Below are 21,689 nucleotides of genomic sequence, written 5' to 3'. Positions count from 1 at the left end.
CTAACTTAAGAGTCAGGCGTATCTTTAGTTTTCCCTGACTTTTCCAGCACCTTCTTTGCCCTCGTCTGTGTCTGTTTCACCCTCCTAGTCCTTGGGTTCTGTTACATCTCCTTTCATTTCCCATTTTACAACTGTGAAGGTCATCAATTCCATCAAGACCTACTAAAGCAAATAGACTGCTGGGATGAACGTAGGGTCTTGTGGACATTTATACCACCCAGCAGTGTTGCCTCACGTCTGTGTTTATTTCCTGCCACCTTTACACTTTAACTTCGATGAACAATGATCATTCTACATCTTTAGGAATTTCATTAATACAGAGTCTTCCTCAGCCCATAAAGTCATTTTGTGAGAAAAATCTGTGGTTATTTTTGTTCTTCATTTTATATCTTCAGGATTTGGGGAGTTGTCTAGTACTGAGAAAGTAATCGATGTAAGGATTTCTTTGGATAATATTTGGGAAGATTAGTTTTAAAGATGCTCAGATACAAATGATCCAGTAATCCTAAACTTTCAGAGAAAATCCCTGTAATTTTTAGCATTCTTCAAAATATCACTAATTGAAAGATCCTCCTTTTACTTTGATTCTTCTTTGTTTTTTATTTATACCACTAGTTACAACTTTCTACTAGAATTTTTACCATACCTCATTTTGAAAGTCTCAGCACTATAAAAAGAAAATGCATTGAAATTAGAAATATTCTGTAGTCCACAATTATTAATTTCTGTATTCATATTCTGTAGGTCACAAATGGATACTTTTCATGGGGCAGTGGTTTAGCTACATTATCCAATATAGACATTCGAATTCCAACAGGTAAGAGTCCTTCTTATACATTGTTATACTTTGTTATACACATGTACATTTGTAATTGTTATTTTTTAAAAAAATATTTATTTTTTAGTTGTAGTTGGACACAATACCTTTATTTTTACTAATTTGTTTTTGTGTGGTGCTGAGGATCAAACCCAGGGTCTTGCATGTGCAAGGCAAGCTTTCTACAGCTGAGCCACAACCCTAGTCCCGTAATTGTTGTTTATAACAATCATAGTTTTCCGAGATAATTGAGCCTCACAAAAAAGGACTTTTAAAGGACACAAGCAGTTAGTTAGGATTACTTATTTGCACCATGTTGCTCATGAGCTGCTATATCACTGGAGGATGACTAGAATAATAAAGCCTGCCTTTCAACACAAAAGACAATCTTTGAACAAGTTATTTACTTCTGGTTAGTGCCACTTAAATAATGGGATAATTGATTTCTCATTTTGTGTGCAAAAAGCTTTAAAGAAAGCATATGTATGAAAACTATTTTCTATTCCTGAAGAATACTGATGAAGATTTCAAGATATTTAAGACTCAGTTATCCCATAATTTTATTAATTTGCCATTTATTTGTTTATTTTTAAAGTAAAATAGAGAAAATGGTATTTCTTTTTTTGGTATATTATTATTTGTTTATTACTTATACTGTGTCTTGTTCCAAGAGAAAATAATATTTCTTTGTGCATAAATACCACATTTTCTTTATCTATTCATCTGTCAGTAAACATCTGGCTTGTTTCTCAATCTTGAATATTCTGAATAATACCACAGTGAACATGGAGTGCAGACATATGTTTAAGGTCCTAATTGTAATTATTTTGCCTCTACACTGAGATGTGAGATTGCTGAATCATATAGTAGGTCTGTTTTTAAATTGAAGAACTGCCATTCTGCTTTCCATAGTGGCTGTACAGTTCTGCATTTCCAGTAACAGTCTATAGGGTTTCCATTTCCCCACATCTTTGCCAACACTTGTTATCTTGTTTTTTAAAATAACTATACTAACCGATGTGAAGTGATATCTCACTGTGATTTTGATCAGTATTTCCTTGATTAGTGGTGTTAAACATCTTTTTATATACCTGGTTACAATTCCTATGTCTTCATTGGAGAAATATGTATTAAACTCCTTTGATCATTTTTAAAATTGTGCTATTTTGCCCCCCCCCCCAAAAAAAATATTTTCTCCTATTTTGTCAGTGAATTTTCCCACTGTTGACCATTTCCTTTCCTGGGCAAAAGGTTTCTATCTTGATGTGGTTTTACTTTTCTACTTTTTGTTTTGTTGTTTTTGATTTTGATGTCAAATCCAAGAAATCATTGCCAAATCATTATCAAGAAGTTTTCCCCTATTTGTCTTTGAGGATTTTTATATTTTTGTGTCTGACAGTTTAGTTTTTAGTTCATTTTGAACTGATTTTTGTGCATCATGCAATCTATCAGTCTAATTTCATTTTTTTTGTGTGTGTGTGTGTGAATTTTGTTTTCCCAACTATGCTCTCCCCATTGCGTTATCCTGCTGTCTCTGTTGAGGATCTGTGGTATATGTGGTTTATTTCTGGGCTCTCTCTTTTGTTCCCTTGGTCTCTATGTGTGTCTTCATTGCCGGTTTTTTTGCTGCACTTCATATAGCAGGTACCTCACTGTTTTGAATGCTGCAGCTTTGTAATATATTTTGAAGTAAAGAATTATGATGTTTCCAGATGTATTCTTATTTCTGAAGATGGCTTTGACTATTTGGTTCTATTGTGGTTCCATAAGAGTTTTAGTTAATTTTTCAATTTTTTTTGATGAATTAAAATTTTATTTTTTTTTCCTTTTTTTTATTGGTTGTTCAAAACATTATAAAGCTCTTGACATATCATATTTCATACATTAGATTCAAGATGGTTATGAACTCCCAATTTTACCCCAAATACAGATTTCAATTTTTATTAAAAATGCCCTTGGGATTTTGATTGAGGTTACATTGAATCTCTAGTTTATGTTCTAAAGTATGGACATTTTAACAATATTAATTCTTCAAATCCATGAACATGGTATATTTTTCCACTTATACTTGTGTTGTCTACAATTTTTTTTATTACTGTTTCGTAGTTTTTAGTGTACAAGTCTTTCTCTTTGTTAGCCATATTTATTCCTAATAATTATATACTATCAACAAGCTGTCCATAAAGGAAATTGAGAAAACAATACCATTTATACTCAGGTATTAAAGAGAAAAAATAGAAATAAAGCCAATAACTTTATTTGAAATATCTGGATAATTGAATAGAAATATTTATTTGACATGGCCTAATGGTCAGTAGGTTAGTACTTCTCTGTAACATCTGCAGGCCCAAGTGAGAATTTAGGGGGAATGTCTTAGTAACTTAGTTCAAATCACTTTCACCTCATTTATCTATTATACTCAATTCTTCCTTTTTCTCCTGAGTGAATTGAATAATAAATTTAAAACTAATCTAGATGATTTAGGAAATTATTTCATTGCAGTCTTTAACAATTTCAGCAATTCTTCATTTTAAGATAATAAGTTAAGACCTACATATTTTAAATTTTCTTTTCTTTTCAACAAAGACAGATACGTCAAGAAAGGAGCTATTTATATGACCTTATTGCTAGAAACCAGACCAGGCCCTTCATAAATGTGTTTTTATAAATGTGTTTTTTCCCCAGTTAGCTGAGTTTTTATTTTTTAATAAATTACAAATCAGTTTTGAGATGTGTTGCTGTCTCTTACAACATACAATGGCATCTGATAATGGTAGGTGAATTTCTAATTTCTGCTGTCAGGTTTGTCTCCTAGATTAAGTTGTCTCTCCTCTTGGGGGTTATCATTTCTAAATGTGTCTTAATTTATTTCGCTGAAAGTTACTTTCCATCTTCTTTATTATCCTTCGTTTTGTCTCTCTAGGTCAGTTAACCATGATTGTGGGTCAAGTAGGATGTGGGAAGTCGTCTCTCCTCCTCGCCATCCTTGGTGAGATGCAGACACTGGATGGGAAAGTGCACTGGAGCAAGTATGTGTATTTTTCAGTGGTTTCTGTTGTTCTGTTATATATCTAATAATCTCTCAAGGGAAAGACTTAGAGTAATAGACTCCCATGTTATGAGCGTGAGAACCCCTTACAAATAAGCACAGTTTCTAAAAAAATTAGTGGAAACCTTAAATGTCATAAAGAAAAAGTTTTAAAATGATTTATTATAGAGGTTTATAATGGTATAAGCTAGTATGTTGTAGAGATAACAGTAAGGTTGGGGATATAAAGATATTTTTTAGGTAAATAAATGGGTAGCACTAAAAGAAAAAACTTAAAATTTTATTTTATAATAAAATAAGTTATGGTAAACTTGCATTATTTATAAAGCTTACATGCAAACAAAACTTGAGTGATTCAATAGAGAAGAAATATTAAATGATGTTTCTCAGAATCTTCATAAGAGGCTATGAATTAGAAATTTCTCCTCATGCTTAATGTAGACACCAAAAGCATCTGTTTAGAGATGTATAGGTCAGATGGGTATGTTGTGCAATTCTAAAAAGGTAAAAACTGAGATATGGTGTGTCATCTCACTATTGGAATGGTTAGTTTGGGGTCTTCAAAGAACATCATGGTAATATAAAATTATTTAGAACCATAATAACATAGAATTGAGTAATTTTAATTTTTTTAAAACTAAATCATATTTATTTACTTTGGCCTACATGGTAGACTTCCTATATGTAGAAACTGGTTATAGCTTATTTAAGAAATCAGACTCTCTGCTATTGACTCTAAATCAGGTGTAATTTGCCTCCAGGGATATTTGGCAGTATTTGGAGACATGCTTGGTTGTTAAACTGGGAAATACGGCTGATGTTGTTTTGCTAGTAGGCATCAGAGATGCTGCTAAACATCCTACAATATACAGGGAAGTCCCCACAGCAAGGAATTATCTTGCCCCAAAAGTCAGTTGTGCTGAAGTTGTAAAATTTTGCTCCTAATCTACAAGTATTCTTAGATGTCATTTTGTACCTACTATCATGAGTCCTATTGTGACTTAGTCTGCTGTTTACATATGCAGACATCCCTCAAGGAGTACAGATGATTTATAAGCCTATTTAGAACAGGTTCCATTTTAAAGACTAAAGAAAAGAAAGAAATGCATAGATGTAAAATTTGCCCTGGAATCAGTGTGGAACTGTAAAGTTTATTTTCAGTGACTTTGACAAAAGAAAGAGACTGAGAAACATTGAATGGTCATTGTATCCCTATTATATAAATCTACAAAATTGTAGCAGTGAAACCGTTTACAGAATGTTCAGCAGAGAGCTCAGTAAGTAATTGCTACCTCAGTTTGCTTCATGGCAGTTTCCTGTCAATCACTAAATTCAGGCCCTCGGAGGTGTTCGCCCTGCCACTGTCATCTCCCTTCTTGGATGAGGAACAAACCCTACCAGATTAAATTGTATTGTGTGACAGAAAATGATTGAGGTCACATTTTCATAGCTCTATGAAGTTCTCATAATCAGGTCTCCAGTGTTACTTTGATTTCCAGGCCCCAGTGCCAGTTAGACCAAATTGACTCCCCTTGTTATCATTACTCTATTAATGAATGAACAGATGACATGAAGATATGGAAAATATTTTATGCAATCTAGTTTTTGTTTTTTTTTGCTTTCTTAAGCTTATGTGCCGTTTATTTCCTACCTCGTTTTTTAAAGATTATATATTTTTTAATTTAAAAGACAGTGAACAAAATAAAGGTAAGGAAAACAAGGTTTAAATAATAATCTGAGAGCTGTGGATATAGCTCAGTTTGTAGAGTGTTTGTCTCACATGCACAACGCCCTGGGTTCAATCCCCTACACCAAATCATCATCATCATCATCATCATTGTCTGATAAGTTAATAGAAATGTGTGAACTGGAGTTTTAATAATTTAAAAAACATGAACTACACATTCATTTGAGCTTCATGGAATGAAGCAAAGAAGAAAAGATGAAATAAAAATATACTCAATAAAGATTAAGAATTTTATTTTTTGTAAAGAACTATGAAAGAAATCTCTCCCATATTAATTTTTTAAAAGTCAATAAAAATTATTTAATGTTTAATGTTCTCAATATTCCTAAAAAAATCATTCAAAACCAGATTTCATGTGTCAATTAACTTAAAAATTGAAAATATCACCACAGTTTATTTTGTAAATGCTTTTTGAGGGTTTAGAGGGCACATGGGAAGGAGTGAGGGATATGATAAGACATGTTTTTATATCAGGAATGTTCAGAGGATCCTAACTTTGTTTTAAAGTTATTTGTGATAACTCTTTTAATTCTAGAAAAAAATAGTTACATGTCCAGTTCAATAAGCAAGGGCATATAAATGTAAATTAGTATTAATATACAACTAATTTAGAAGTCATCAGTATTGACAAGTTGATGATTTATTTTTTTTAAAAGCTTAACACAAAATCAAGTGAAGCAATTAACTAAATAGTTCTTCTTTCACCATTTCACGTATCTCTGATTGCATAAGTTTTATTTTCAATTGTGTCTTTATAGAATGGCATCAGCAAACTCCAGCAAAGTTCTCTGACCTATTGCAGTGAGAAATATTTACATTGGTAGGAGAGAAGGCATTGCTGTTCATATAGGATCCATTTACATGGGTAGAACCTGGTACACCAAGACACTCTTAGATGATTCTTAGATAACTTGGCCCAGTCTGACGTGTTGTTGACCCAGAGGAGAAAGATGAGAGAGAGGAGAGAGGAACTAAAATATTCTTTAACATTGGTGGAATGCCAGTTTGCACATCATTCTTGCATCTGGGTGTGCTTTACATTTGTTGAAAGGCAAGTGCTCTACCTGAATCAAGTTGTCATTTCCTGAGTGTCGTGATATGCATTCATACCTAATATTTTTGGACATAGGACTAACATTCCTTATCTGGTGGATGGTTCCAGTGAGAGAAACCAGAATGTGAGATAATTGGGGTAATCATGTGAGAAATAACTGATGTTTATGTTTGCTTTCTTTTCCTTCTCATCCATGCCACCAGCCATTCTATTCAAGACCCATCTGTCCTGATGTTCTATCTTTTAGCACTTTGGTGCAATCTGCTTTATAACAGTGATTGAGCATTTGAAGACAGATGAATTAAAGACTTATTCTTCTTTGTGTGACTTTGCCTGGCATGAAGGAATAATAATTCAATAATATATTGAATCAACTTTCCTGGATCATCATGTTTTTGTCAACATCTAGCTTTCCTTCTTCCAAAAACTGTTCCTGACTTAAGTAAGCTTGAAAAAGTCACTTTCCATTCCATAATGTATCAACCATAATACTTGGAAGTTGCTAGTAAACCAACTTTAACTTTAACTTTTAGAAGAAAACACACACAAATTCTACATGGAGAGGCATTCAGAAGTGAAATCTTATTTTCCAGAAGGAGATTTTCCATTTGGCATCTTTGCTGTCTCTTATTGCCTTTGGCGCTGTTCACTACCCCACTATGGTGGAAGATGAGTCTAGACATGGAACAACTGATTTTCATGTTACCAAATAAGGTCCAATTTTGAAATTCAGAGCTGACTCTATTTCTTTGTTTTGGAAGGGGAAAAATAACCTTCCACATGGATTTTGATTAACATATTGTCGTGTGAGAGGGTGGAAATAGGTGATGTCCAGAAGTAAAGGACTGTAACGTTACTCATGGAAAATGTGAGAGAATAGGATAATTTTTAATTTGCTCATGGAAAATGAATTCTTAGAAATGTATCTATATCTACCTTCTCTTTCTTCCTCTCAAAAGTAGTAGATGTATAGCACATTTTACTTTTATCCTCAAAGAAAAATATACACAGAACTTTGGAGGAAAGTTCTCAGAAATGAAGATCTCCTATGTGCTCTCTTGCCTTTTTAAGAACTGACTACTTTAATTATCACTTTTATCTTTACTTCTTGCTCTTCACACTCCATTATCCTCTATTAAAAAATGGCTTTGCCTGTCTTTCAAGCAACTGGGACATTTCTCTTTTCAAAAGAGCAGTCTATCACACTCACCTTCTTTCTTTTCTTTCATTCTGTGTGTGGCCATCTGGACAAAGTTCTCACCAATGCCTGCATAAGGGCTGGGTCCCACTTGTTAGTTCTCAAACCTACTAAACTTCTTCATAGCTTCTGACACTTCACCACTCACGACTCCTTGAAACCAATTCATTTCTTGATTTCCATGACACTTTCATTTATTCACTTATCAAAAATATTTATTGTATATCTATTACATACAAATCATGATATTAGTTGTTAGAGGATAAATAATATTTAATTATTCTTTTATATAAATACCAAGAAGGAGAAGTACAAGATTTTATAAAAACAAAATGGGTGACCTAGTTGAATGGGGCCAAGAAGGAATTTCTTAGGGGAGGTGAATAAATTAATGACCATTTGACCTTGCATTTTAATTGTAAACCAAAATCAATGAGTAAGAAAGTCAGGAGCTGCAATAAAAGATGTGATGAAAGAAATGGAAGAATATTCTAATTTTCCTTCCATTCTTTTGCCTGCTCTTCTGAGTCTACTATAGATTATAGGAACTCTTTAATTATCCTTTAAATTATGACTTTGATTCTGATACTCTCCAAGTACTAATAATACCTACTATACATTTTGAGACAGTCTTCCTTCTGAAGACCCAATAGCTCTCCAAAAAGGCTTATACAAACTGCAAATTCAATATCTACAAACTGGAATTCTAGCCCTCATATCTCCAAATCCTGCTTCTCCTCCTGTTTCTTGATTAGGCTGTATCCTTATCCCCTAAAATCAGTTGGTGGGTGCCTAAGTCAGAGCTCAATGCATCAACCTAGACTCCACTTTCCATTACCCTCAAAATCTAGCCAATTACTGTCTTTATTCTTCCAATTTTCTGATGCCCATCCTTACATTTCTGTATCTATTTTAGTTTCCCTAGTTCAGGTACATACCACTTAATGTGGACCACTCACTCTACTGGCTTCTTAATTTTTCTGCACACTGTTGGCAGATTTACCTTTCTGACATGAAACTCTAACTACTTCCCTCTAGCTTATAATCTTGTATTGACTGACAGACAAAAGAATATGGGAAATGTCCCAAAGACCTTTGCATATTACATCAGAGTCTTTCATGACCTGGACCCTGTTTAACTTTTACAGCTGCTATCCTGCCATTCATTCCACCTTGACACTGTACTCCAGGGACAGTGTCAAAGCACATATTCCAGCCTCCATCTTTCTTCTATTGTCAAGTCAGATGTTTATTTCCTTAGCAAAGTCTTCTTTTATCCTCCCAGGACTTGAAAATACTTCATTTTCTGGTCCTTTTGCTCCTGATTGAAATTATTAAAATGTAATATGGTCTCCTTACTAGATTCTGAGACACTGAAGCCACAGCTTGCTGTCTTTCTGTCCTTATCTGCTTCATACATGGTCCAGTTCCTAGCTTTTACCCCATTTCTGTTTGTAGCTAAGAAGACTCTTGCATCTATTATCTATCTATCTATCTATCTATCTATCTATCTATCTATCTATCTATCAATCTATCTATCTATCATCTATCTATCTATCTATCTATCTGTCATCTATCTACCTATCTACCATCTATCTTTTTAATTTTGACCCACAGCCTACTGCAGCTACCCTCCATTCTTTTCCTTTGGTAGATAAAGCAACATCATATCCAATTCTTCATTTTCTATTTTCACCTTCGTCCACTGCAATCTGTTTCTACTTCTACTACTCCAATGAAACTATTCTTATCCAAGCCGTCAATGGCATCTTGGCATATAGCTCATTGAAACCTTTCTAGCCATTATCTTCCTTGACCTCCTGGCCACTGACATCATTACCAATACCTTTCTTCTCAAAAGGTCTGCTTGCTTAATTTCCAGTAAAATTCACAGTCCAATTTACCTCTTAAAATTTTGCCTACTCCTCTTGATTTCTTCTCCAGATTTCTCTTGATTAGCCATTTTGATGAGCAGTGACATTTTTCAGGATTCAGTATTTATCCTTTTCTACTTCTGCACATACTGGGTACACACACTTCCTCTGATTTTAGTTTTCACTCTCTGCTCCTGATCTTTTATTCTCTTATGAAACAAGAACCATTACATGAGCTTTTTACTAATAAAGGATGGAATCCAAAGTTTCAGTATCCAAGATATATATTGTGAAAGAAAATCACTCCAAAGTTTTTCATTTGTCTCTCAGATCTCTTTCTTGAATTTGAAATTCTGCTTCCTGGCCGTGGTCATTTGGTTGTTTCTTAGGCACTGAACAAGTTAAATGCTGCTCTATTGCCTTCTCTTACCACCATGGATACTTTCTCTTTTTTCTCTTGACTCCTTGTTCTTCTTCAGTCTCTCCCTCCAATCAGTCGCAATGCTAGCTTTCTCAATGTGGTCTCCCTCCCTCCAATGATCTGATTAGGGGCACTGCCTTCTTATCCTCTACCCTGACAGCCTCCAGTGGTCTCTGCATCACCTCCAGTCTTATTCCCTCCAATTCACTTGTTACCTTCCGCAATGGGAGTAATGTCTCTAAACAGAACCTTTCTCTCTCTCTCCTGATTAAGCCTTTTTGGTGATTTACTGTTGCTCTGAGGAAAAGCTCAAGTCTTGTAAAATGGTTTAAAAGCACCTTCATTATCTGGCTTGCTTAACTTTTTAAGTTTATTAAGTCCTTTTCTTGACTTAAACACACATTTTAGCCATGCTGAATTTATATCCGTTCCTTGTCTGAGCAGGATACCTGATGGTCATCCAATCTGTATTTTCTCTAGTCTAAAGTACTATGGATCTTTTATTCATCTAACCCACTCTTAATTATTCCTCTGCCATTAGTTCTGCTATTTACCCTGATTAGTCAGAAGTGGCTTGGGTATCTGTGATCCAGTACTGCCCTGTACCTCACCTATCTTAGTGTTTCTTCCTTAGTGTTTGGAGGGAGTTGGACTTCCCCCACAAAAGTGAAATAGCAAGAAAGAAGGAATGGATCCTCCTAGCCCACTGTATCTCTAGTATTAATAAATATTAATACTAGAGGAGGAGATTAATAAATATTTTAATTAGTATTGAAAATAGCTGGACTTCAATCAGTCATTATTGAGTAAGTTCATGACTTTCAAATCCTTGTCTCCAGCCTGGGATGACATTTTCAAATGTGGGATGAGCCTTTCAACCTGGTTAATTAATATGCAAACCAACCCATTAATTTCTGTTACACGCCTGTTCTTCCTCCTTACTTCTCTCTCTTCTTCAGATTAGCTAAAACTATTGAGGTCATTTTTTTTGCTTTTTATAGCTTTTTAAAAAATAAAATCTAAATGTCTTTGTCTCTAAAGCATATTCTGTAGAAAATATTGCTAGGGAATTGAGTATTTCATTACTTGATTTTTTATGGATAACCTGAAAAAGGGAATAATCATTATTGATAGGAATTTTTAGTCTGAGATAGTTTCTTCCTGTCTTTATCATCTATACCAAGATGTCATTAGCAGTATGCAAAAGGGAAAATAGTCCTTAAAAATTCTAAACCAAATACCACTACATAATGCCATTAGGTGAATTTTCACCACATAAAGCATATGAGATTTTCCACAAATAGGATTTATTTTTATAGTTCCTATAGGCTTAAACATATGTGTGATTATTAAATTCATATCCTTCAGAATGATACAACTCAACAGAATCTGTTATAAAAATTAGGATAATAAAACAAATAATTTTTTTCCTCATAGGTATAACTAAATGCAATTAGAGCTGACTTTTTACATAAATCACATAATTATGATATTCAGATATTGTAGTTAGACATACCATATATGTCTGTTTTTCTTACAAGCTTCTGTGAGCCAGCTATGTTTTTTGTATCTTCTATGGTTAAACCCCCAAAATATTTCTTCTATTCATGCCTTAAGGTAGTTACTTATAAATTTAAACAGATTAAATTCAAAATTTAAAAGTAGGGGAATGCTGGAAATGTAGAGTCCTTATGAAACTAGAAACCTTTATTCTACAGAGATTACCCAAATTTCCACAACTAATTATAACAGAGTTGGAATTGAATGCACCAGAATTTTTACAAAGGATAACATTGTTATCTATGTTTTGGAAACTTATTAAATAGTTTTTTCCTAGCTGAAGAAGACATAAAAAAAGAAGTTTTTTTTTTTTTTTTTTTGTTGTTGTTGTTGTTTTAAATCTGGTTTGTCTGTAAGCTGTTTAATATTTCCAATGTTTATTTTATCCCTTGCCTGATATGTACACATATACATTCTGTATTTATACTTCATAATTAATGAACATTGTTTGCCATACTTGCAGTGTAAATGAATCTGAGCCTTCTTTTGAAGCAACCAGAAGGTATTATTTCTATTTTAACCTGAGTTTAATAAGAATAACTTCCTTCCTTAGTCTTTACTTTAATCCCTTACTCCTCATCATTGTTCATTCTGATGACATACAGTTCTTTTAATGTGCCAGCATATTTGCAACAGCAGTGGTTCCCAACCTTACAGGCTGCTAAAAGAATTCACTGATGAAACAAAATGGCTCCTTGTGGCCTTGTTTTCATCTCAGTGAGCCACATGATGTCCACTTTGGCTAAAACTCAAACTGTCCTTGTTAAATTAGGTTTGAGAGTTCATAAAATAAAAATGTGGGAATTAATGCATATGTTGACTGTGGGAGTCAAACAATGATAAGGTCTGCCTAAAAGTAGAGATGTTGAGCAAGTGCTGTATCTACTTTAAAAAAAAAAAAAAAAACTAAACTAAAAAAGCCCCAGGAAGCTCAGGGCTGAGCTCAGTGCTGAAGTACATGCTTAGCATGCTTGAGACCCTGGGTTTAATCCCCATCCAGGAAAAAAATAAAAATAAAAAATAAAACAAAAACTAAAACATACCTTGAAGACCAGGGGAAAGGGTGGCTGACATGTCAGAGTTTGGGAACTGCTGTTTCACTGTATATATAATCGTCTGAAAGACGGCTAGCATACCATGCATTATCATGTCTTCTAATCCTAAAATGGTCCATGATGATCACTGAGCATTTGTCATGTCTCTTTTTTAACCTTGCTCTCCTTTAACTTTAATTCCTTCTTTAGTACTTACAGATCATGAACTAACTGTGGAAGTCTGACTTGTAAGCTGATCTGATCCCTTCCCCAACGCGTCCCACCATCCTCTTTATCTTTAGCTCATATGTATTTTCCTAATTATTGTAAATTAAAGTCTGATGTATAGACATCTGGTACAATTTTCAAGCAAAAAAAAAATGGAAAGGAGAGGAGGAAGTTATTTTTTAAAATAAACTATTTCAATATGTTTTGAAATATGTACTTTTAAAATGTATAATTTCAATGCTGAAATGGGCTCTTAAATCTATTATTCTTTATTATATATAATCTATTGCCTTAAAATATGTTAGTGTAATTAAGCAACAAATACATACTATAATTATAACATTAATTAATGCCTTTTTAAAGGTCTACATATAAAATTCACAGTTCTATAAAGTACTTCTAATGTAAATTAAAATATCTGTGGCTTTTGGAGAGTGAATTGCTATTAATCTTTTAATTATTTAAAAATTATAAAAATTTTAGAAAAGGCAATTTCAATTAGTAGTTCATTCCTTAAAACACTTCATCAGCATAGTACAGTCAATTTTTATACATTAGATGATAATTTGTTTAATTATAATCCCTTTAATTTAGATGACTTATTTAATCATATATTCATAAGATTGGTGGTCTTTGAAATTTTCTCTTTTAAAAATTTCCCACTTCTGGGTCTGAGATGTTTTGTCAACTTTTCTTTTTCTTAGTTATGCTAAAATCTTTGCACCTTGCATAATTTCAGTGTTTTATTTTTCTTTTCCATTTTCCAGTAGGAACAGGTATTCTGTAGCTTATGCAGCACAAAAGCCTTGGTTATTAAATGCAACAGTAGAAGAAAATATTACCTTTGGAAGTCCTTTCAACAAACAGAGGTAATTTTGCATGTGTACGATTTATAACTGAAAGAACAATTATTTCTAATGCATGCCTTTGATCCATGGTTTCTAGAACCTTCTTGTTTGGGACTGCTTGCCCCACTTCCATTCCCACCAAAGTCTTTTGAATCAGTTCTTTTAAGAAAATCCTCTTTGGAAGTTCCAACCTATCCTAGAACCTGATCAAGAACAGTTAATACACCAAGACTAAATAAAGATATTAAGTGTATGTTGGATAGGGGACTTGCTTAGGTTATGGAAGCAAATAACAGTGAAGGGAAAATCCTGGTAAGGTTCAGAAGGGGAGTTAACGGTGGACAGAAGGGTTTGGGATGAGAATCTAGTGACAGGAGCAGCCAGAATATTCTCTCTCTCAAACATATTCCCTGGAACATATAACCCTTTACTGAGCCACCTTCAGAGGTGAAGGTGGGTGGGTCTGAAGATAAGGGAAGGGAAGGAAAAGGCAGGCAGTGGAAGAACAAATTACATGGGTCTTCTGGGGGCCTGGGAATAAGGCAGACAGATGGGGATTCCGAAGGCTGAGATTTGCTCCTGGAGGACATAAAAGCTTAGTGGGAACATAAAAGCTAAGTTGCTATCATTGTGTGTATTCTGGGGAGGCTCTGTAAGCTTTAAGTAGGGGGATAGCAAGGTGAATATGATGTTTAATCTGGAAGTAAAACATGACAGAGTGGATATCCATATAGACAGATGCAGACACAGATTTATTCTGAACTGGAAGCAAGGAAACATTTCGAAATTAGTGGGAATAATCACCCAGGCATGCAGTGTGGCACCTGAATTTAGGGGTGACAAAAGAAATGTGAAAGAATGGATGGTTGAGAAAAAACATTCTAGAGTAAGAACAGACAAACATGAAGAGACATGAAAGATGGAATAACCAAGAATGACCTGAATATTTTAAGACTCGGGACTAAGAAAACAAAATGATCCATGTTTCTCCAACCATCTCCAACTCCCAGGCTGTCCTACATTTCCAACTCATCCACTTTCCAGTTGCAGCCTCAGATCAGCTTGAGTGCTGTCTATCAATCCTCCTTGCTTTCTGCTTCTGCTCCCTTCAGTGTACATGACAAATGCATGGACACCCACTTGCAGCCTCAGTTCTAGCCACAGTGACCCTCCTGTTGTCCCTAGTGTGCATCCGTAACCTTTTTACCTTATGAAATCCCTTGATCTTCCTTCACCACATTGTCTTCCTGGAGGATTACTGCTCACCTTTCTGGATATTGTTTAAGTGTCACTTCCCGTATCTTCTAAAAGCATTTAGTCGTTTCTTCCTTATATTCTAGGAATGATAAGGACCCACCTCCACTAATTGTACTTCACAAGGCACATTTTATTAAGTTTTTGTATCAGTCTTCTGCTCTGTACTCTAGCTTTGAACATTTTTTTTAATTAGCAGAGTTATATGTGTTTGTCGTGTACAGCATGAAATCTCAAAATATGTACATATTGTGGGATGACTAAATCTAACTATTTAACATACACATTAACTCCATTGCTATTATTTTTGTGATGAGAAGAATGGGAACCTATGCCTATTTATCTTTGTATTCACAAACCGTGCCTAGAAGCTAGTATACATTAAATTGTTCAGTAAATGGTTTATTATGGCTTCTACATTACTGAACCTGAGAGTTTGTTTATGGGCAGTGAATTAAAAATGGTTAAAAATTCAAAACCATTTCCCCCTAAGGTACAAAGCTGTCACAGATGCCTGTTCTCTTCAGCCGGATATTGATTTATTACCATTTGGAGACCAAACTGAAATTGGAGAGAGGGTAAGCTATGTATAGTTTGTTTAATCAATGGACAGATTTCTAGAAAAGCCTTTTGTTTCTTAGTGGAGCATAATGAACTTTGAGAGCTTAGGAATTGCTTGTTGTCATACTGACAAATTCCAAAATGTGAGGACAGGAGTCCTTTGATGCCACTGTCCCTTAAGTATTTATTAAGTAACCAAACAATGTTGTGCTAGCCACTCGGGAATTCTCAAGGAAAGTAAAAGACATCCCTGCTTTGACCAAATGTGTTTTTCCTTACTTGGAGTTTACTTTCATTGCTTTGGAAACTGAGATTGCTTCCGACAGCTTCTTCCACTCTTGTCAACATCTATTTATTCTTATTGAAGTGTTCTTTTTTCTTCCTGTAAACATACTTTACATTGACGTCATGCTATTTTGACCTCCTGAAAAATGTTTATACCTGCAATCTTTGTGACATTATTGGCTAAAAGTTTTAACCCTCAGAGGTATCGAGTGCTGGGTAAATGCATTATCAACTTTGACAACAAATCTGTGTTTTGGGTGTTAATGTTCTCTACATTTTACAGCTGAGAAAACCAAGACTGAGAAGAGTTAAGGAACTTGCCCAAGTGCAAAGTTAGGAGTGCTGCCAGGATTATTGTAACTTTGTCATCTTTATTCTTAATGACTGTTCTTTATTGCAGTATAATACAGTATTTAAGAGGATTGACTTAACTTTTCTGAGCCTCAGTTTCAACATGTGTAATGTGAGAACAAGATGTACGTGTTGAAATTGCTATAAGGAAAAAAAGACATAGGAAATGTAAAGCCATTTATACAAGCCTGGTGCATACTAACTGCTAAATGAATGCAAGTTTTTTAAGTGTTTATAATTAATACTTAATTATGAAAGAATGTTAATATCAAATTTAAGAGGTATGTATTAAATAAACTACAGAAACAACTCAGGAAACTAGAAAAAAAATTTGAAATGGCTTGTAATCTTTGGCACTTGCCAAGTGTTTTGGTTATTAATGCTTCTGTACAGCAGAGCTCTCTGTCAAGAGTGAAAGGAGGATTATAACAGTCAAAAACTATCTTGAAATAATTCAATCATTTACCACTAGGCAGTTTTCATTTTTTCTTACCAATGCAACCACAATTAAAATATTTAGAGGCTTTTGTATTCTAAGGATATTTTTTTGCTCACAGATTTTTTTTAAATTTTTTTACTAATGGAAAAAAATGGGTGTTTCTTCTCTAGGGCATCAACCTGAGTGGGGGGCAGAGGCAAAGAATCTGTGTGGCACGAGCTCTCTATCAAAACACCAACATTGTCTTCTTGGTAAGGAAATAGTCCTATCTTTTATTTCTATTTCATTTTTCCCTCTAAACCAATGAGAGTCTTTGCAAAGACAAGTCCAATAACTTAAGAGAAAATGGTTTAACTTGTGAAATCATAGAGCATACTAGTGAACCAAATCCATATGGCACAAATCAGTGGAAGATTGACATGGAGAGTTGAGATTTGGGAATTCAGCTTGGTGTCCAAGGACTGTGGTGCTCTAAGTGGGGTTTATCTGAGTTTCTTGACCAGGAGGATCATTAATGAGGGAATTTGAATGATACTGGATCCACTGGGCAGAATCACATGTCTTCTCATTTATATTCAATGACAAAGAAAGAAAGGCTAAAAAATATATCCTTGATGGGCACAGGGTGATTAAGCACAGTACTGCATTCCAGTGGTATGCAACTCAGGCTATAGGTAAGATTGTCTGTGATGCTGCCTCAAACTATAGAAATCTTGGCTCTACCTGAATCATAAGCAGTAAAGGAAGAGTCTAAAATCTGTCTTTAAAAATCTCCGTGGATGATTCTCATGATTATCCTGGGTTCATGGTTTGTCTCTATCCACAGATTCTCAAAACTCTGTGATTATGTTGATTATAGTTTTGGTCTATTTTTGTTCCTCCAGGAGGCAGTAGGTAAAATAACTAAATTTATAGGTAGTGAATATTTGTTAGAGACAAGCAAAGTATGTAAATACATCCTTCCCTGCTTTCTTCTCTGGGCAACTGTTAACCATTTATAAATCTGATTTTTAGACCTTATTTAGAGTCCTCATTCCATCTTATCTTTAGAACCTATTCAAAATGTAGATTGACTTTGATGTTTCTCACTGAATTTACATTACTTTAGAGAGTTGAAGAATTGGGACACTCTGGAAATTCATTTCAGAGTAAACCTCTAAAAACACCTGTCTCTGAAATTTAAAATAAATAAATAAGTAAATGCCACAGCAGGCTCTAGCAGCTACCTAGGTAGTTGTACATCCTTTATATAATGGCTGGACCCACAATTGGAAATGAGTTTTTAAAACTTGGGATCAGTACCATATGAGGATTACAGACTTGGAAATCAAAAGGTCCTCTGGGTATGATCTTATATCCCAGTTCATTCTATTGCCTGAAATTTAATAACGCTGACATCAGTTGTCAAATTATTGAACTTAAAGTTGTCAAAAGGTTAATTTATTTTGGATTCCAAAACATTCATTGCAGGATACTTTTAGCATTCCTCTTTACCAGCTTCTTGATCACTCTCTGATGATACATTGCTTACCTTTAAGGCATCCTTTCCCTTGTTGGACAGTGTATATATTTCCTAGTGATGCTATAACTAATTACTATAACGGATGACTTAAATAGCACAAATCTGGCATCTTACAGTTCTGTAGTGTAGAAGTCCAACCAAGTGTCAGCAGGTCTGTGTTCCTTCTGGAGGCTCTAGAAGAGGACTCATTTCCTTGGCTTTTGTAGTGTCTAGAGGCTGCTTGTATTCCTCGGCTCACAGTTGCCTTCCTCTGGTTTCAAAGTCAGCATGATTGTATCTTGCTGACCACTCACATCTCCCTCTCTCTCCATGCAGAAAAATTCTCTACTTAAAGGAATCCTGTAGTTGGTTTGGGTTCATCTGGATAATCTCCCTATCTCAAGGTCTTTCGTCTTAATCACATCGATAATGTAGCCCCAGGTTTTAAGAAGTAGGACATGGGCATCGACAGGGGCCATTATCCCCAAACAGACAGTTCTTATTATTGGAAAGTTATAATGTGATTTAAATTTGCTCCTGTGTAGTTTTCCATTTATTGATTCTCTTTATGTTTTTGTAATAACAAATGTAACAATTTCATGCAGCCATGGTTCAACATTTTAATATTCTTGTCATAGTTTGCCTTAATTTACATTCTTCTAGATTTACCTATTCCCTCTCTTCTTCCCTTCCTCCTTTCTCTTTTCCATCAGCCAGTTTCATCTTCTATGCAGGGTGAGAGGAAACAAAGGCAATAAAGTCATTACTCTCTCTTCAAGGATCTTACTTGTAAAATAATTATTTGAATAGTTTTATATTTTTCTCTAAATAAACTTTATCGTGTTAGCTTTAATACATCATCAAAGCCACATGAAAACATCTGAATTATGTATCAAGAATATTAGTTATTTTTGAAACCTTATGGCATCTGCAAATGTACTGTGTATATCAATTAATATATTCCATAAAAAATCTTTAAAAATCCATATTCATAAAAATATTTTGCTTAAATATATTAATTGAATACTGAAGAGAATATATTTATAAAAAGTGTATATATGTATATTAAAATAAAATACTCTTGGGCTGGGGTTGTGGCTCAGCATTAGAGCACTTGCTAGCACGGGTGAGGCCCTGGGTTCAATCCTCAGCACAACATAAAAAATAAATAAGTAAAGGCATTGTGTCTAACTACACCTAAAAAATAAACATTAAAAAATATTCTTGAAACAGACATTATTATGTTATGTATATATGTGACTGTATGACCAATATGATTCTACAAGATGTATACTCAGAAAAATGAGAAATTGTATCCCATCTATGTATGATATATCAAAGTATATAAGTGCATTCTACTGTCATGTATAACTAATTAAAACAAATAAAAAATATACATGATGATACTATAAAAAAAAATATTCTTGAAAATGAAGAATGAGACATTCATAGAATTGGCCATTTAGCAAATTTCCTTGCTTTCTTTAAAGGAAGTATCTCCCCAAAGTATGAATATTCAGACAACCTTGAGATATGCTTCTCAATCCATCAAGCCTGAGTTTTTATTAAGTTGTACAAAAGGTTACATTTGACTACAATGCCAAGATGTCCCACAATGAAGCCAAGGAGTAGAGATGATACCTGTCATTACTAATGACTGTCTATCACCTAGGTATGATCATAAGTACTTGATTCACATTAGCTCACCTGATGTTTGCAATAACCCCATTAGATTTGGTTATTATTTGTTGTCAGTGTTGTTACTTCTCTGTATTGGTAATGATAACAAGGCTTTTGGGGATACATGTATCCAAGGTCACACAGATGGTAATAGTAAAGCAGGGATATAAATCTGAGGGTGGGGCTTGATTTCATGGTACATTTTTTAAAAGTTTTTTGAGTTATATATTCATGGAGGTGAAAGCCCCTGTGGTATAGTCACATATGTACATAGAAAAGTTTGGTCAGGTTAATTCCAAAGTTCCTCCCTTTTCTTATCCCACCAGGCTCCCCTTTAGTCCCCTTCCTCTGCTCCACTGAGCTACTTTCTGTTTTCATGGGAACCTCCTACTTTTGTTTTTCCTTATTTTGGTCTAGATTTCACATATGAGAGAAAACATTCAACCCTTAACTGTATGAGTCTAGCTTATTTCACTTAGCATAATGTTCTCCAATTCTATCCATTTATCAGCAAAGGGCAATTTCACTTTTTCTTCATAGCTGAGTAAAAAACTCTATTGTGTATGCATACCACATTTTTTAATTCATTTATCTGTTGATGGGCACCTTGGCTGGTTTCATAACTTGGTTATTGTGACTTGTGCTGTTTTAAACATTGATGTGGCTGCATCCCTATAGTGTGCTTATTTTAGTTCTTTAGCATTAATACCAAAGAGTGGGGTAGCTAGGTCCTATGGTGGTTCTATTCTGAGCCTTTTGAGGAATCTCCATACTGCTTTCCAGAGTGATTATATTAATATGCAGTCCCACCAAGAATGTATGAGTGTGCCTTTTCCCCCACCCACATCCTCACCAGCATTTATTGTTATTTGTATTCTTGATGATTTCCATTCTAACTGGAGTGAGATGAAATCTCAATGTAGATTTGATTTGCATTTCCCTGATTGCTAAAGATGTTGAACGATTCTTTATATATTTGTTGACCATTTCTATTTCTTCTTTTGAAAAGTGTCTGTTTAGTTGGGTTATTAGTTTTTTTGTTGTTGTTGGACTTTTTGAATTCTTTTTATATTTTAGATATTAATCCCTTATCAGAGGATCAGCTGGCAAAGATCTTCTCTTCTCTAGGTTCTCTCTTCACTCTCTTATTATTTGTTTCCTTTTCTGTTCAGGCCATAGCTTGTGCTCTTAATCACCACACTTTCTTTTTAAATGATTCTCAGAAGACAAAATTCTTACTGTGATGCATTGAAGGAATAAGCACAATATTAATCCACTATGGCTTTATTTATCAGAAAGTAAAACTAAAAAAACAGTTTTAAAATGATTTGTAGAGACTTTTACTACAATATTTTATTGAATCTCTTTTTTTGTGGGGTGGGGGTACCAAGGATTGAACTTAGGGGCACTCAATCCCTGAACCACATTCCCCAGCCCATTTTTATATTTTATTTATAGACAGGGGCTCACTGAGTTGCTTGGTGCCTCTCTGTGGCTGAGGCTGGCTTTGAACTCTCAATCCTCCTATCTCAGCACCCTGAGCCACTGGGATTTCAGGTGTGTACCACCACACTACACTATTTTATTGGCTCTTTGTAGTGATCTGATGTACTTTCTCCCTAGTCTCTTCTTTATTATTCATTTGCATAATAATATATCTCTTATTCATTATACTAATGAAATGACAGTTTGAAGCATTACCCAGTGTAGAACTACAATTTAGGGTCCTTTAATTTAGAAATAATGAACTTTCCATTACCCCTTGCTAGCTTATAACATTTAAAGCCA

General features: G+C 34.3%; 1 protein-coding gene across 13 annotated transcripts in view; it reads left to right on the top strand.

Annotated features, from left to right (window-relative positions):
• Abcc9 (ATP binding cassette subfamily C member 9) overlaps positions 1-21,689 on the top strand; it is a 128,163-nt gene that overhangs the window by 51,641 nt on the left and 54,833 nt on the right. For 10 of the 13 annotated variants that reach the window (XM_076854177.1, XM_076854175.1, XM_076854179.1 and 7 more), the window contains 6 exons: positions 745-817; positions 3,741-3,846; positions 12,184-12,222; positions 13,750-13,851; positions 15,578-15,662; positions 16,891-16,971. In XM_076854177.1, coding sequence (XP_076710292.1) covers positions 745-817; positions 3,741-3,846; positions 12,184-12,222; positions 13,750-13,851; positions 15,578-15,662; positions 16,891-16,971 — 486 coding nt within the window. The remainder of the gene's footprint in view (positions 1-744; positions 818-3,740; positions 3,847-12,183; positions 12,223-13,749; positions 13,852-15,577; positions 15,663-16,890; positions 16,972-21,689) is intronic. The other 3 variants (XM_076854184.1, XM_076854187.1, XM_076854185.1) reach the window with 1 other exon arrangement.

Source organism: Callospermophilus lateralis, chromosome 4 (genome assembly GCF_048772815.1).
Source record: "Callospermophilus lateralis isolate mCalLat2 chromosome 4, mCalLat2.hap1, whole genome shotgun sequence".
NCBI lineage: Eukaryota > Metazoa > Chordata > Mammalia > Rodentia > Sciuridae > Callospermophilus > Callospermophilus lateralis.
This window is presented reverse-complemented; position numbering and strand designations above follow the sequence as displayed.